This window comes from Aspergillus japonicus (genome assembly GCF_003184785.1).
Source record: "Aspergillus japonicus CBS 114.51 unplaced genomic scaffold BO86scaffold_9, whole genome shotgun sequence".
NCBI classification, from domain to species: Eukaryota; Fungi; Ascomycota; class Eurotiomycetes; order Eurotiales; family Aspergillaceae; genus Aspergillus; species Aspergillus japonicus.
The window spans coordinates 631,970-648,470 of record NW_020291646.1 but is presented as its reverse complement, the minus strand read 5'-3'; the positions used below and the strand labels follow the sequence as shown (position 1 = coordinate 648,470).

Sequence of the window (16,501 nt, the reverse complement as noted above, 5' to 3'; positions counted from 1 at the left end):
GATATATCGCTCCCTCGATTGCAATTTGGTCCCGTCCAATACTCGACCCAACAATCTTATACAATTCTCCTCTCTCCGCCCCCAAACGTTAACGGCCCGATTCCGAACTCGCCGAACCACTCTCCAACACAACTACACACACAAACTCACTCACAAAATGGGCTTCATTGAGAAGTTGCAAGCAAGTACGTTGTTTATGAACTCCGAATGGTCGCGCGGCAGTGCAAGCCCCTGACCACTCCCGGACCCGATCGCAACCCCCGCAAAGGCAACCCCAGGCTAACAGATTGGCTTCACAGAGCTGGAGCTTTACCGTCTAGAGCAGCGTTATGCTCGTCGCAAGCACCGGAGCACCTTCTCGGGCGTGCAGTATGTCGACGGCGAATACCATTACTCCAGCGGATCGAACTCCTCCACCGGCACTGTCTCCAAGCAATCCACGGGCGGCTACTGGAAGCCCCCAACATGGGGATCATCTGGGGATTCGCGCTGGCGGTGATTCTGGCACCAAAACCCAACCCGATCTAACGCTTCGCCTCGATTCCATATCGTTCGACCATTGATCCTCGACATAACGTCTCGTGTGGAGGATATGACGACTTGTCCTTCTTTGCTTATTCATTCCATTCGTCGGGTCCAGCACCCAAGCGGGAAAAAGTCCATGGGTTTTTCTTGCTTTTGAAGCTTACCTCGGATGTCTCGCCCATGATGCGATGGGAGCGAGATTGCTTCGATCCCTCTACCACAAAGAATCGCACCATTGTGCGCTGGCTTATCTCGCTCCCGCGCAGTTGAAATTTGGTCCACGGGTCATACAAGAACTTCCATCTGCCGGTTCAATTGGCCTTTGACACTCTGCATCTCCTCGTGGCTATTTTCTGGGAGTCATATGCTACCATCTTGCTGACGCCTTTCATGCATGATCTGTTTTGACCGTTGACTATGCTCCGTTGGTTCTAGCCTCCGTTGTCTTTGTGATCGCTCAAGCGATGTTGCACTTTCTATCTGTCCATATTTTACTCGAGCCCTTTAGCGAGACCTCGACGGCGCATCTATCTGTTTCGAACTGTTCTCGCTGCCCTTACTGTACATACATTACACGGTCTACCCCGAATATACATTTACTACTAGCATCTGACTTACATGTTTGCCATCAGTCACGTGAAAGAGCCAAAGAAAGGTATAGTAGGTCTCCAAATCGGGATGCGATGGTCTAATGATATCGTATTCATAATAGCAAGTTCCCGCGCATCAGTGTGAAGCAAGGCGGGATACAGGCCAATGACAGCTTCACGTCTAGGGATATATTCGGGTTCATCTCGGAATAGGCAGGTTCCAGACACCGCGCGTCAGCACCTCTCCTCTACTGTTCATCATTCACCGACCTCCCCAACTTTCATCTCCATATAAAGATCGGGGCCCTATTGTCCGCTCTCTTGACAACTTCCCGAAATGCAAAACAAACAAAACAAAACAAAAAAACAGAAACAAGGAAACCCCCCCCCCCCCCCCCCCCCCCCGTCCGGATCTTCTCCGGGGCCCAGAAAACAAGAATAGCCCAAACGATCACCGTTTCGACTTGCGACCCCCGATCCCCAAACGACCCAGGTTCGGGAGACTGGATTTATGTCTGTGCCCGGCCCCGGCCGCGGCTCGACCGGCCGCGCCGCCCCCAGCTGCCGCAGCAGTGCCCGGCCCAGAACCAGCACCTGCCCCTGCCCCTGCCCCTGCATTCGCCGAACCACCATGACCACCGGCATCGGGCCCACCGGCGCGCGCCCCGTCCCCACCACCGGTCCCGGTTCCGGCTCCGGCTCCTCCCATCCCCAAGCCCGCCGCGCCTCCCCTCGGCACATCTGGCAACAGGGCGGCGATGGTACTTCGGTCGCGGGCCCCGCGGTGGACCAGACCGACGGGGTGTTGGGCGAGTCCGCCGCCTCCGTCACCGCCAAAGGGCCCGCCGCCGTCCTGGTCGAGGGGTCGCTGCGAGGCGCGCTGGGCGCGGCGGGCCTTCTCCTGGACGGATTTGAATTTGTCGAGGAGTTCGACCCACCGGATCGAGGAGGTGCTGGATGATAATGAGGAGGAGGTTGCTGCTGCTGCTGCCGCAGCGGAGGTGGTGGTGTAGGTTGAGCTGGAGGAGTCTTCGCGTTTGAGGCGGCTGCTGCCGGTGGGGCGGTCGTAGGTGGAGGTCGAGTTGGTGGGTAGGGAGGAGGGGAGGGCGGTTCTGGATTTTACTAAGTGTTAGAGATGTTATCCTGAGGCAGGGTTTGGGATTCTGATGGTTGTGGGGAGGAAGAGGGGGGGGGAGTGCTTACAGTCGGGGACCGGTGTGGAGGAGTCCGATGCTGCTGACGCTGTTGAGTCGGTTCTTGAGGGCGGCGAAGGCGGAGCTTTGCGGGAGGAGCATCAGGACTCCGTATAGGCATTTGTAGAGGTAGGGGTATCGTTCTGGTTCGAGGAGTTGGAGACGGAGGTCTGTTGTTGTTAGGGTTGGTAAGCGAGACGAATGGGCAGGGATCACTGACAGGTGAAGACGGGGGATTCGAGCAGCTGGACCAGCTTGTCGATTTGGATTAACATGTTAACGGTCATTTCGAGCTCGGCGCTTTGGACGTTCGTTAGTGAACTATGAACCCGGGGGTTGGTTGGGAAGAGGGAAATCGTACAAGACTTGGAGGAGATTGTATGCTTGCTCGTAGGCTTGTGCGAGCAGACAGAGCGAGAAGGTCGAGACCGCGTTGTGGCACCAGGACCTGAATAGCGCGACGAAGAAGGCCTGGCCGTCCTGACATTGGGTCAGTTTCTTGGAATACGTGCTGCCGATACATCCTACCTTATTGTCGAGGTTCCTCAGGCGCTTCCGGAGCTCCGAGAGCTCGGGGGCGGTGATAAGGTTGTTGTTGAGATTCTGGACCATGATGCTAGCGAACTCGAGGTCCTGTAGTCACGTCATGGAAAATAGTCAGTGGGGGGGTCTCAGTCGTGATGGTTCTGGGTGTGGTGGTAAAATCTCACCTCCTCTTTCTCGAGACAGTCCGCAAGAGTCCTGTAGATGCGCTCGGGGCTGAGGTTCATGCACAGCTGCCGGATGATGAGGTTCCCGCGCACCTCCAGCAGACTCCGATCGGTGGAGAAGAGCTGCAGCAGGTTCACCATGAAGGACTTGAAGTAGCTGTCCTCGCTGTTGCGGGAGATCTGCGAGAGGAGCTGCAGATCCTTGGTCACCACCACCTCCGCGGGGTCGGACAGCGTCTTGAGCAAGGCCGGAAACGTGCCATCGTTGAACGCGATCACCTTCTTTGGCGCCTTGCGGTGGAGCATGATCAGCCAGGACAGGGCCGCGACCCGGGTGGTCTCGTTCTCGTTCAGGAACTGCAGCGTCAGCGAGTTGACCGCCGCTGCGTAGTCGAGATCGGCGGGCGGCACGGACGTGGAGATGATGCTGCTCCTGGGGGTCGGCTCGGTCGACACCTCTTGTGGTTGTGGCGGCGAGGCCTGCTTTCTCGTCTCGGTGGACGGGCCTTCGGAGGGTCTGCTGCCTGGCGTGGACGACCGTCGTTCGACGACTACGTCTTTGCTATTCGTGTTACTGGGCTTGGTCGTCGCTGGCCCCTGTCGGGAGGTCTCCTCCGACGTGTCTTCGGACAACGTGACGATGTATTCCAGCAGAGATGTATTCACTCGGTTGGCGGCCTGCCGCACTTGGTCCGAGCCGCTGGACATCGCCGGGAGCACTTGGGTCAGCAGGCGAGGCACAAAGGGCAAGATGTCTTCGGGGCTGATCTCGAAGAAATTGTCGATCCAACGCAAGGCCGTCAACTGCATCTCTTCCACTAGCGGGTTATGATGCGCGTAAGTCTCCGTTCCACCAGGTACTAGAGCAAGTGAAAAGTAGCTCACCGAATGATGTGTCAACATATCCCACGAGGATTTCCAGTATCCTTGCATAATCGATCTGGACGTCTTGGCCAGGAATCCAGTCTCCGTCTGCGTTGAATCCATCTTCATCGGTCACGGAATCTATCTCAGAATCTTCTATCGCGTTGTCATTTGTCTCTGACTCGACAGCCAGAGTCTGATCGGTCGTCGTCGTCACACTGAGGCCGTCACTCGTCGTGGACTGTCTATTTTCGCTCCCTTGGTCTTTGCGGCTTTCCTCGATTCCCTTCTTGAGCCGAGCGATCCTCTTGATCTCCGACAGAAAGCGATCCAGAAGCGCCTGAGTCGCGACGTTGACATCTCTATTCGGATCCCCGAGGAATTTGATCAGCCCTCCGAGGAAGTCCGGCAGAAACGAGATGAGCTCGAGGTCCGGTATCGTGTCCAGGAGCGTGAGCCACGAAACCAGAAATGTTCGGGTGAAAGGACTTGTGACGTGGATCCGGTCTTTAAGCAAGGGGATGAATTTCGGGAGCGAGAACGCAGTCGGTAGATCCGCATCCTCCAATGACTCTGGATCTGCCTGCTGCTTCTCCGTGAGCTGCAGCACTGAGACGTGAGAGGCCGCCGATTCGGAAACGATATCCTTGACAAGTCGGTCGAGAAGTTCTGCGCCGTTTTTGACTGACAATTCGGAGTCGGAAGCAAGCTATGACTCGAAGGACAATGGTTTAGCAGACAGCAAGTCCAAGCTCATCGACAACAAGCACTCACTTTGCTCAACGCATCGAAGATCTCGTTGAAGAAGAGTAGGATCTCCCCTTTCGCAACCTTGGCAATGTTGTACATGCTCTCGCAAGCATAGTACCGAACGCGCGCATCTTGGTCGGAAAAGCACGCGAGCACCGGCGGTACGATCTCCTTCAAGTACGGTGCAACACCTTCCTAGATAGTAATCCAACAGTTCAATATACCGGGGACATCGAGTTTGCTTTGGCGGGGGGGACAGGGTTCGGGTGGAACTCACGGATCCCAACGCTATCGAAGCGGCCGCGAGGCCGATCAAGCCGCCATTCCTGGCATGAGGCTGATGCACGGCGTAGGCATAATCGTGACAGAGCTGGTCGACAATCTTCTGGATCTCCTCGTGCTCCCCCCTGAAAGCGGCTTCGCGAACGACCTTCTCGAGCCTGGTAGGAGAATCGCATGAGTTAGTTTGACTACCCGTTGATTGCGACGACTACTCTGGCCTCTTATCGATAAAAAAAATATCCATACTCCAAGGCTCCCTGTTTCCTCCGGTCGTAGAGCTTATCGTTCAGCGAACGTTGGATTGAGTGATCCATCGCTCCGATTCCCATAAAATCGAACGACTGATTAAGCTCCGGGGGCCGATTTTAGATGGGTTTCATGGTGTGCAAGCGTCGTTCTGGCTAGGCTGGGCGGTGAGGCGGTGGTGACTCGACAGAAAGGAGGAGCTGTAAATGAACTAGTATGGAAAGTAAGTTAGCAGCCAGCTATTATTCCGACGCCATCAGTCGCAGTTGGCACGGCTTCTGCCTTGGGCAGGTAGAGTCGCCCTCACGGTCACTTTGCCAATACAAATGATTAGCCTTGTCACTCTGCTGTAGGCACAGTGTCAATCCCAATGTGGGGAGCTCTCAAAGGAAGATGCGTTGGCACAACGTGGATACTGGATAGCGGACGCGATGTGACGTAGTGTCAGCACTCGGCATTGCCGCCGACTCCTTACCGCCTAACCGATAACTGGTACTGGCAGCCCGCAGTGTGTTTACCCATGCTCAATACAACCACCAATACAACCACCTCAATCCTGTTTACAATAATGGAATTCATGGTTCTCATATATTAGTGTAATGGCATTAAATCATACATTTGAGAGGCTTGTTTAATGCGCGCTAAGACATGACAAGATAAAATCGTGGTCGCTGTCTATCAATGACTGATATATTGGAAAACCGCAGAGACATCTCTTTCCCCAGTTTCCTGTCGGATCAGCAAGTCCTGAATCTTGCTGAGGTGCCCAGTCTCTCCATCGTTCACAAAATGGTTCCAAGTACTGGTGTCACCGTACAGCATGGCAGCGGCTTTGATGTATTGTGTCCCATCGGGCCGACAGCGCTTGCACTTGAAGGTATCGTGCGTATCACTCTTAGTATCCGGTTTGAATTGGAACAGCTCGCGAAGTGATTCCAGAGAAAAGTGTCGCTCGACGTCCTCGGCGGAGTCCACCACGCACGAAGAAAGTAATTGTTTGTGTGATTGACGCTGGAATATCTTCTCTTCGATTGAGCCAGTAGCGATAAAGCGGTAGACGAAACAGTCCTTCTTCTGACCGTCACGCCAGACACGCGCTAAGGCTTGCTGGTCGGCTGCCGGGTTCCAGTCGGGATCGAACAAAACCAGTCGATTCGCACCTATCAAGTTCAAACCACACCCACCCGCTTTGCTGCTGAGAAGGAACACAAACTCTTCTCCATCGGGGTTATTGAACTTGTCGACGAGCTTTTGTCGTTTGTTCACGGTCATGGTACCGTCCAATCGCAGGGAGCCATATCCCCGTGACCGGCAAAGCTTTTCGAAAAGATCCAATGTCTGCGTATAATTGCTAATTAAAACGATCTTGTCGTTCGTGTCCTGGCGAATACGTGCCAGCATACGGTCCAAGACCATCATCTTGCCGGAGTACCAGGACTTGATATCCCTATCGCGTCCTCGTCCTTCGGGAGGAACATAGTCATCCGGAAATGCGTGTTCACAGCCTGGAAGGTCTGTGGATAGGTTGAGGAGATCAGGATGGTTGCAAAGCTTCTTCAAGAGCCCAATAGCTTTCAACGGCTGACTCCCTTTACCCCTGAGTAAGCTCTTGATCTCTGGACTTTGAATGAAGTGATTGTAGAGGTCGAGTTGGAATTGGGACATGTTGCAGAATACGACATGCTCGTACTTGACCGGTAAGTACTTAGACAGCAGCTCGTTCGTTCGGCGAATGATGAATTTGTTCACAATGCCTGAAAGCTCAGCCAGCCGTTCATCTCCTTTCTTTCGATCTTCTTCTGAGCCTGCGGCATCTCTTCCTCGAAGAATTGGCAACTCGAACCTCTTTCTGAAGTCGTTCTGCGAGCCCAGCAGGTTCGGATTCGCGAAATGGAGAAGTGAAAAGTACTCTGACAGATCATTCTGAATTGGAGTACCAGACAAGATCACCCGGCGTTGTACATTCAAGCTGTTGAGTGCAGTCCAGGTCAAACTCTCCTTGTTTTTCAGTCGGTGGCCTTCGTCGCATAGTAGTAACCCAATCGGGGTATCCTTCAGTGTATCAACATACAAGCGGAGGGTTTCGTAAGAAATGATCAGACACGGCCTCACGACCGATCGTCCGGAAGCGATGGCCCATTGTTTCATTTGAGCAATGAGCTCCGTTTTTGAGGCCTTGCCGTCGACTGCAAATGGAGTTGTTGCATCCTTGCCAAGCCATTTGCCTGCAAATAATGTCAGTTTACGTGTTGTTCGATCCTCACTTGTGACCTACCAAGCTCATTGGCCCAGTTTCCAACCAAACTGGATGGGCACGCGATGATGCACTTCTGAATAGTAGTCTTTCCAGCCTCCGGGGATTGCTTGAGCAATGTCCACATCAACGAGATGCATTGAAGCTGCTATTGTGAGTAGATGGAACTAAGTCGGAGCCGATCATCATACCGTTTTACCCAAGCCCATGCCATCAGCCATAATGCACCCATTCGCGTTCTTGTCTACCATTCCGGTTGTACAACGATAAAGGAACTACGTAAGAGTTCAGGTTAGTCAGAGAAAGCAACCCATCTTTCGCCGGGAGCGATACTCACCTTAACACCTTCTACCTGATGCGGCCGTAAAACCTTCGCCAATCGTGGATCGATGACAACGGGGACCTTAGGCCTGTCTTCGACCTTCTTCTTGAGTCCAAGAATATCTGCCAAGCTCTTATGTACCAGCGGTTCGTCCAGTTGAGGCTTCTCGCCCTCTGCATCGCCTTGCGGTTCTTCCTTGGGTTCTGCTTCTTCCACCTCATCAACAGTCGGGTCGTAGAGCACTATCGCAAACTCGCCACTTGGGTCATGCAACGGTTTCACGACGAACGTCGCGCCTTGCCTCATCCCCAGCGTCGGGGCTGGTCGGGCACCAAAATTGTCGACTTGCTTGTTGATAAGCGGCACCTTGAATCTCTGTCGAAAGGCGGTGTCCTTGTCCTTCGGTTTGAAGACAGGAAACCTATTCACGTCCCGGGTGGCGAGCGCGAGACGGTCCTCGTTTGTGTACGGCTTTTCACCCTCATCATTGCCTTCTCCGTCGGCCCCTGCGTAGTTCACTTTCCGTCTCTTCCTCGCGGGCTTGTCTGATGTGCGTGTAGGGGTGGCCGATCCGGGGCATTTGAAGGGTCTCGAAAGCCGGTCGATGGAGCTCCCGGGAGTGCCGGGTTGGAGCTTCGCCGGCGTGCTCGTGGCATTCTCTTTGAGGACGGGTCTTGGGCGATACCTATGTACATTAGAAGAGTTGCGAGATCGCGTATCAAGAGACTCACATGGATGGTAGGTATCGGCCTGTGTTTGATGCCCTCGAATTGTCGCTTGATCGCTGGTGGCGGTTGTTGTTTCGCCGAGTCAGTAGGACGCGCTCGCCACATCCTAGCGCGTCTGCCTACAATTACTGGACACCAAAGTATCGCGTGGTCACATGATCTTGTCAACAACAATTGACCGCTGCGGATTTTGGTAAACGTACGAACTTGAGGCAATTTATACTGGCGCGGTTGAGAAGACTGCTGATAAAGTCTTCACCATCAAGAGTTACGCAACTCGTCATGATGCCCCGGGCGCCCATCAACTGGTTGGACTCGGTATCGTCTATTCATGCTAAGTCCATAGAAGTGCACTACTCCCTTCAGGTGGAGCTAATGCTACGGGCAGCATCAAATTGTCTTTGGAGGTTGATAAGTTGTTTAGCCATTCACAAATGGCTTCAATGAGTTGAGATTGTTATCTCGGAGCTCAGTACGGAGTAGCTTGTTGTAGGAATTATGGTGGCTCTCATTTTGCCCATATTGGGCGGCTGCGGTGAACCTTCCAGCGGTCCTCGTGTATGGCCTTAGGGCGAAGTTCTTTATTTCGGTGATACGTCGCAATGCCTACATGGAAGCAGTACACGTGTTTTGTATAAGTGCATGATTTTGTTCTGTAACGATGTATGTGAAAATGCGGTGTGTTGCAGAGGGGACAGACACCTTCGAACTCACTAGCCTAACGAGCTAAGTAGTGACACTGGCTGTCTCTGGTTCTGACTTCTTCTCCTGGATCCTATCTTGGACAAAATGTCTATTCCGAGGCTTCAGCTTTAGACCAATCCCCGAGTGCAAATACCCCGCAGAGACCTATTGGTGCTAAGGACCTATCGAGTATAGTAACTTTCGGGTCGCCTCTTAGTGCGGGATGGTTTAGATAATATATCCACGCCGCCTGTCAGTGCTCTCTAGTTAGTGATGACATAGCAATTGTGTACCAACTACGACGACTCACCGTTGCTGAGAGCAACAATCTCTCCAATCGGATCACACATATGATATGTCCGCCGACTTCTGGGCTGGCTACCTGAGCGGTGCTATTGGGATCATCATCGGGAACCCGCTTGACATTATCAAGGTTCGACTGCAGGCGGGACAGCATGCAGAAGTCGTTGCATCATCAACAACCCAGCAACTGAGCCGCCTGGAAAGCGTCACTTCTCTTGTGCGAGGTCTGTAAGCATGATGAATCTGTTACTGTATGACCGAAACCAAGAATCCATGCTAATGGTTGATTACAGGCTCGGCTGCTCCGATCCTGGGCTATGGAGCCCTGAACGCGCTGCTCTTCGTGGCCTACAACCGGTCATTGATGACTCTGGACACAGCTATTACAGACCCGACCTCACCACAAGGAACGTCTCTGTATAAAGTGTGGCTCGCAGGCGCTGCAGGCGGGCTAGCCAGCTGGACTGTATCGGCTCCCACAGAGTTCATCAAATGTCGAGCCCAGCTGGACACCCGGCCCGGGATCTCCTCCTGGACCGTTGCCAGAGATATTATTAGTACCCGAGGCTGGAGGGGCCTATACTATGCAGGAGGGATCACTTGCGCCAGAGACGCCATTGGCTATGGATTTTAGTATGCGATCTGCCTGCCCCAGATCTTCCCCCCACCGTTAACCCTCTGCGGCTCCTTGACAGGACGTACACTGACCTTTACACCGCCACAGCTTCTGGTCTTACGAGTACTGTAAGCGTCTCATGAACTCCGAGGATGATACTACGAATCTGGCTGCATTGAAGATCCTCCTCTGCGGCGGCATTGCTGGCGTTATCACCTGGGCGTCGGTCTTCCCTCTAGACGTGGTCAAGACGAGACTGCAGGCTGGGACAATTGAGACATCTCCCCAAGATCGTCCTCTTCTACCGTCTCGCATACAGACACGCGATGCAAGCTCCATTCAAGTTGCCAGGGTGGTCTATCAGACCGAAGGTTTGAAGGCATTCTACCGCGGCCTTGGCGTGTGTAGCTTTAGGGCATTCATTGTGAATGCGGTTCAGGTATGTGGAATTGTCGCAAACGGCATTTGAGACAGCGCTGACAACCTCTATTTCAGTGGGCGACTTACGAATGGCTTATGAAATATCTACAAGAAGCATGAACATATACAAAAGGCTCGACCAAGGAGGAAGAGGACAGCTCGATCAATTCCCCCCACGTTCTGTAATTTATATTGCAGCTTGTAAATTATTCTTGCCCAAGAGGAGTCGGATCCGATCCGAGTGGGGACCTGACTGTGCGATGCTCCGAGAACCGGCAATTTTGCGAGGGGGTCACCGCAAGACGGAAGCAGTGCGGTCGGCGCAAACTGGCGATTTTCGGCACCTGATGTTTTCACGTGCTTAGTGTGAGACTGGGCGAATCACGTGTCGGGCGACAAGCTTTGTCCGCAAACAGCCAATCATATCACTTTGGTGACAACGACAACGGCTGCAAATTTGCATTGATGCGGTAAAAAAATTTTCGAGCCCATGAAACTGGAGGTCTGTCGCAATACCGAAAGGGTCGTTTGCATGCAAGTCCAACCCGCTCTGCTTCACGCTGGCGATTTCATGAACGAGGCTGGTTGCTTGTGTAGAATCATTTGTAGATTTTAATCTTCCATGGCCATCACAGTCTCTTCCTGCGCTCTCACGCCATTGTCGGTACCCAGCCCAACGGCGGCCTCGGCAGCTTTTTGCGAATGAGCTTCTTCGCGGATGATGCGTAGTCTAATTGAACCAGTTGAATTAGCACAAGAAGACGAGCATCGAGGCGATAGAGTTGTCACTAGCACCGCAAATCCGGGGTAAGTGCGCGGAGCATGTTAGACCATCAACTAACCTTCTCTTGTGGTTCTTGCCCTTCTTATGGCCGACCAGGTTGAACTCGCTTTCAAACCATTTGGAGCATTCAACACAATAGTGTTGTCCTAGACCGGGCAGGTCCTCTGGATCTTTGGTAGCTTTGTATTGTGTGAGATGCTTAGACGACTGGATATCAGCGCGGACTTGATCGTAGTCTCTACACAAATACAAGTTAGGTTAGCCATGCACGTATGCGCAACACATGCGGGAGTATCAAGAAGAAGGATCCTTACCTAGTCCTGCGCTTGGTCTTAATTTTCCTAACAGCACCCATTTTTTTTTTTGATATCACGACGGAGGCCCAAAATAGCGATAGTATGGAGTACCTAGCCTGACGGGATGCTCTCCAGTGATCGTGGTAGAGGGCAGTTAGTACCGATAAACGGAGCGAAACTAAAACCCAGGAGCGGGTCGCTGCCCTTGAAATTTCCGCCTTTGTGCGTGCGAGAAGAAATTCCTCAAACGTCTCGCACTTGATTGGGCGTAGGGGGCAAGGATCTTGGCGGCGGGCCGCGGGACTCCCATCGGCAGGCCTCGGCTCACGCTCGGCTCTCTGTCAGCAGCGAGCTGTTTGTACGGCCATTTCCCCGTGGTTTCCGTAATTTATGACGTTGCTATGCGTTCGGCATGTTGCCGCCGGAACAGCCAGTCGTCCACTGGTGGTTCAGGTGAAATAATACACCGACCCAATAATGGCTTCTTGCGCCCACTTCAGGTTGCAGGTCCCCTCAGTAACAAGACAGACACCGATGGAAAAGACGGTGCGGTATTTTTGAATGGTGCTTTGGGGCCAATTCTGTACTCTTGCGATCATAGCAAAATATTTTATACCCTCCTTAATGGCGAGTGAAGACATCAATTCTAGCATCTACTCCTAGAAGACATTGCAACAAGGTGACGTCGAAAGAATGTCCTTTGATGTAGCATATAATCCGTCACACATGATTGGGTCACCGCTGCCTCTCACATGCCCTGTGCACGAGCTGTGAGTGCGGGCGCTGGTGGCCGGTAAGTAATCAGCATTACAATCTTGTACTGTCAGAAACACTTTAATGACGGCCTCCCCGGAAACAAGACCGAAATACTAGTAGCCAGCTGAGTGCTACGCCAACGTACAAAGGTAGAATAGCAACTAAGTGAAGGGTCGTGGAGGACATGGGGGTGGATTTCCGCGCATCCTCAGATCACGGATTTGACAGTCCGATTACGCCTCCTGGAGCAAAGACCACTGACAGCGAAGCGTTTTCGAATCGACGGGCACCCTGCGGTTGGCCGGGTAAAGGCAAAGGAGAACATTATGGGTCCTGGAGGTGAAAGGGAGGTCTGAAAGTCTGAAAAGGTCGACCGGAATTTCACCAAAATTACCGTATTATGACGGTAAGAAGGGGGTAGATCCAGCCACTTCCATCTCTCCGGTCGCACGCTACGAATGCGTACGGGACTCGTACTGTCAAGGAGCGGTTACGGGTCACGGCGCTGGCCCTCTTCTCCGGTTTAGTAAATCGCTGTCTGGCGGAAACAAGAATTCTTTCCCACTCAGAGAGCTTCCTTTTATCTACCCCATTTTCCCTTCTCTCTTGCTTTTTCCTCTTCCTCTCTCTTTCTCTCTTTCTCACTCCACTCTATCACACCTTTTTGGGTTGTCTCTCCTTGGATGTGTTGCGGCCTTGCCCACCTCGCATAGAGAGCTTCCATCATGATCTCCACAAGGCTTGCGCGCATGGGTGCGCTGGTAAGTTCTACCTTGACACGTACTCCTTATTCAGCGAGGCAACAGCCATCGACTCGCAAGGCTGAGAGTCGATGGCTGGCCAACTGATGTCGTCCTGGGTTCAACGAAATACTAACTGAATTGTTGATAGGCCCCTAAGTCCCGTCTTGTAAGCCTTCGAGCCTTCCTTCAACCTTGGAGATCCCACACTGCGATAGTTCTGGGAAGAGGTGAAAACCCAGGAAGTCTTGAAATACTAATTATGAATTGTTACAGTTCCTCGGGACCCGGGGTCTGGCTACCGTCAGCGACTCTCCCCTCGACAAGAAGGTCGAGATGACCAACCTCGAGAAGGTGAGTGGTGGATGTCCCTCAATGAAAGCTACCCGTGCCCTCGGCTGGCTTCGGGTATGCGAATACCGGATTTGGAACACAATTTGCTAACAGGCGCTTCGCAGGGTAACTACATCAACTACAAGTACGCAAACACCACAGTGGCCTTCCTCAACTCAGGAGGCAAACAACATTCCCATCAATGGAATCGCGTGCTAATGTCTTATTTTTCACTTGTACAGGAAGATGTCCGAGAACCTCGACATTGTTCGTCGTCGCTTGAGCCGTCCTCTTACCTACGCCGAGAAGGTTCTGTACTCTCACCTTGACGACCCGCACGGTCAGGACATCGAGCGTGGTACCTCCTACCTGAAGCTGCGCCCCGACCGTGTTGCTTGCCAGGATGCCACCGCCCAGATGGCCATTCTTCAGTTCATGTCCGCTGGCATGCCCTCCGTCGCTACCCCCACTACTGTCCACTGTGACCACTTGATTGAGGCTCAGCTTGGTGGTGACAAGGATCTTGCCCGTGCCAACGAGATCAACAAGGAAGTCTACGACTTCTTGGCCTCCTCTACCGCCAAGTACAACATTGGTTTCTGGAAGCCCGGTTCCGGTATCATTCACCAGATCGTCCTCGAGAACTATGCCTTCCCCGGTGGTCTGATGATTGGTACCGACTCTCACACTCCTAACGCTGGTGGTCTTGCTATTGCTGCCATTGGTGTCGGTGGTGCTGATGCTGTCGATGTCATGGCTGGTCTTCCTTGGGAGCTGAAGGCCCCCAAGGTCATCGGTGTTAAGCTGACCGGTGAGATGTCTGGCTGGACTACCCCCAAGGGTAAGAATACTCACGTCAATTCTAAACGTTGTGGACAATCAGCTCACCAGTTCGTACAGATATCATCCTCAAGGTCGCCGGTCTCCTCACTGTCAAGGGTGGTACTGGTGCTATCATTGAGTACCACGGTCCTGGTGTCAACTCCTTGTCCTGCACTGGTATGGCTACCATCTGTAACATGGGTGCTGAAATCGGTGCCACTACCTCTCTCTTCCCCTTCAACGACCGCATGTACGACTACTTGAAGGCCACCAAGCGTACGCAGATCGGTGACTTCGCCAGAAGCTACGCTAAGGAGCTCCGCGAGGATGAGGGTGCTGAGTACGACCAGCTGATTGAGATCAACCTGTCCGAGCTCGAGCCCCACGTCAACGGTCCCTTCACCCCTGACTTGGCTACCCCCATCTCCAAGTTCAAGGAGGCTGTTGAGACCAACAAGTGGCCTGAGGAGCTCAAGGTCGGTCTTATCGGCTCTTGCACCAACTCTTCCTACGAGGATATGTCCCGTGCCGCCTCCATCGCCCGCGATGCCCTCGACCACGGGCTGAAGTCCAAGTCTATCTTCACCATCACCCCTGGTTCCGAGCAGATCCGTGCCACCATTGAGCGTGACGGCCAGCTCCAGACTCTTGAGGAGTACGGTGGTGTCATCCTTGCCAACGCTTGCGGTCCCTGCATTGGTCAGTGGGATCGTCGCGACATCAAGAAGGGTGAGGCCAACTCCATCATCTCTTCTTACAACCGTAACTTCACCGGTCGTAACGATGCCAACCCCGCCACCCACGCCTTCGTTGCCTCTCCCGACCTTGTTGTTGCCATGACCGTTGCGGGTACCCTCAAGTTCAACCCCCTCACCGACAAGCTCAAGGACAAGGACGGTAACGAGTTCTTGCTTAAGGCTCCTTCCGGCGAGGGTCTCCCCGCCCAGGGCTACGACCCCGGCCGTGACACCTACCAGGCTCCTCCCAAGGACCGTGAGTCTGTTGCCGTCGCTGTCTCCCCCGAGAGTGACCGTCTCCAGCTACTTGCTGGCTTCGAGAAGTGGGATGGCAAGGATGCCACCGGCATCCCTATCCTGATCAAGTGCCAGGGTAAGACCACCACCGACCACATCTCCATGGCTGGCCCATGGTTGAAGTACCGTGGACACCTTGACAACATCTCCAACAACATGTTGATTGGTGCCATCAACGCCGAGAACGGTGAGGCCAACAAGATCAAGAACGCCTTCACTGGTGAATACGATGCCGTTCCCGCCACTGCCCGTGACTACAAGGCCCGTGGTGTTAAGTGGGTCGTCATTGGTGACTGGAACTACGGTGAGGGTTCCTCCCGTGAGCACGCCGCTCTGGAGCCCCGCCACCTTGGTGGTCTTGCCATCATCACCCGCTCCTTCGCCCGTATCCACGAGACCAACCTCAAGAAGCAGGGTATGCTCCCCTTGACCTTCTCCGACCCTGCCGACTACGACAAGATCAAGCCCGATGACAAGGTTGACCTCCTCTGCACTGAGCTCGAGGTTGGCAAGCCCATGACTCTCCGCGTCCACCCCAAGGATGGCGCTTCCTTCGACGTCAAGCTCAGCCACACCTTCAACGAGTCCCAGATCGAGTGGTTCAAAGATGGTTCTGCTCTGAACACCATGGCCCGCAAGGCTGGCAAGGCTTAAACTGCTAGTCATCAAAACAACTCGACAAGAGTGGGCCTAGGGCCACGATGAGCGACTAGCTCATCTGTAAACTACAAATATGGTTTCTGTCCGCTGAGATGAAACATGATGATACCTCCAAGGGACTGGTTCAAGGTCTCGGTGGATTTTGCCGAGCAGCGGGGAAGCGGCTGCTGGCTGGAAGATGCGGAGTGGTGATCCGAAAAATCTAACGAATTGTTTCTGCCATCAGGGCCTGGTTTCATTTGTACCCTTCAGATTTTAGGGTGGACTACATGGATATACTCTTTTTGTTTTGTTTTATATCATACACTGTATGTTAGGGACTGCGTGCATACCATTTTTCCTTCTGTTCCAACTGTGCATTTGCGTAACTCGACCTGGTCACCCTTTCTTCGTAATCTAGACCCAGCAACTTACGCTCGCGTGCCATTGATGCGTTCTCTGAATATGCCGCTTGGTATAAGAGGAGAATGTGATGCCGACGAGGCCGAGGCCAGCACAGCACACCCCACTCCGGTAGATAGCCGTTGAGTAGTAAGCCGTGTACATTTAATGATCGACCCTGCCCCATCCATATGATTTACCTCATTTT

At 53.3% G+C, this 16,501-nt stretch overlaps 6 protein-coding genes across 6 annotated transcripts; 3 read left to right on the top strand and 3 right to left on the bottom strand.

Annotated features, from left to right (window-relative positions):
- Positions 1–157: 157 nt before the first annotated feature.
- BO86DRAFT_397299 (uncharacterized protein) lies at positions 158–499 on the top strand (the record flags this gene model as incomplete). Its single annotated transcript, XM_025673496.1, has 2 exons — positions 158–185; positions 300–499. 2 exons carry the CDS (start codon positions 158–160, stop codon positions 497–499), a joined length of 228 nt encoding a protein of 75 aa, XP_025530352.1.
- A 1,023-nt stretch (positions 500–1,522) lies between these two features.
- Positions 1,523–5,558, bottom strand: BO86DRAFT_387072 (VAC14 family protein). The gene is made up of 10 exons (XM_025671492.1): positions 5,161–5,558; positions 4,910–5,072; positions 4,657–4,827; positions 3,904–4,591; positions 3,019–3,836; positions 2,837–2,941; positions 2,670–2,788; positions 2,529–2,608; positions 2,319–2,478; positions 1,523–2,227 (listed from the first exon to the last, which is right to left on the bottom strand). Exons 1-10 carry the CDS (start codon positions 5,226–5,228, stop codon positions 1,567–1,569), a joined length of 3,033 nt encoding a protein of 1,010 aa, XP_025530351.1. The 5' UTR covers positions 5,229–5,558; the 3' UTR covers positions 1,523–1,566.
- Positions 5,559–5,750: 192 nt separating this feature from the next.
- BO86DRAFT_356972 (DNA-dependent ATPase RAD54) lies at positions 5,751–8,542 on the bottom strand. Its single transcript, XM_025669686.1, has 5 exons — positions 8,468–8,542; positions 7,752–8,421; positions 7,606–7,689; positions 7,436–7,559; positions 5,751–7,385 (listed from the first exon to the last, which is right to left on the bottom strand). Coding segments are annotated over exons 1-5 (2,427 nt in total). The 5' UTR covers positions 8,470–8,542; the 3' UTR covers positions 5,751–5,838.
- A 905-nt stretch (positions 8,543–9,447) lies between these two features.
- Positions 9,448–10,730, top strand: BO86DRAFT_387070 (putative mitochondrial carrier protein). The gene is made up of 4 exons (XM_025671491.1): positions 9,448–9,675; positions 9,745–10,084; positions 10,176–10,501; positions 10,555–10,730. The coding sequence occupies exons 1-4, from the start codon at positions 9,504–9,506 to the stop codon at positions 10,605–10,607; spliced, it is 891 nt and encodes a 296-aa protein (XP_025530349.1). The 5' UTR covers positions 9,448–9,503; the 3' UTR covers positions 10,608–10,730.
- A 369-nt stretch (positions 10,731–11,099) lies between these two features.
- BO86DRAFT_416974 (putative C2H2 finger domain protein) lies at positions 11,100–11,626 on the bottom strand (the record flags this gene model as incomplete). The annotated part of the gene is made up of 3 exons (XM_025675009.1): positions 11,100–11,217; positions 11,330–11,509; positions 11,586–11,626. 3 exons carry the CDS (start codon positions 11,624–11,626, stop codon positions 11,100–11,102), a joined length of 339 nt encoding a protein of 112 aa, XP_025530348.1.
- A 1,268-nt stretch (positions 11,627–12,894) lies between these two features.
- On the top strand, positions 12,895–16,260 carry acoA (aconitate hydratase ACO1). Its single transcript, XM_025671490.1, has 6 exons — positions 12,895–13,084; positions 13,215–13,232; positions 13,340–13,417; positions 13,522–13,541; positions 13,639–14,237; positions 14,297–16,260. The coding sequence occupies exons 1-6, from the start codon at positions 13,049–13,051 to the stop codon at positions 15,904–15,906; spliced, it is 2,361 nt and encodes a 786-aa protein (XP_025530347.1). The 5' UTR covers positions 12,895–13,048; the 3' UTR covers positions 15,907–16,260.
- Positions 16,261–16,501: the final 241 nt, after the last annotated feature.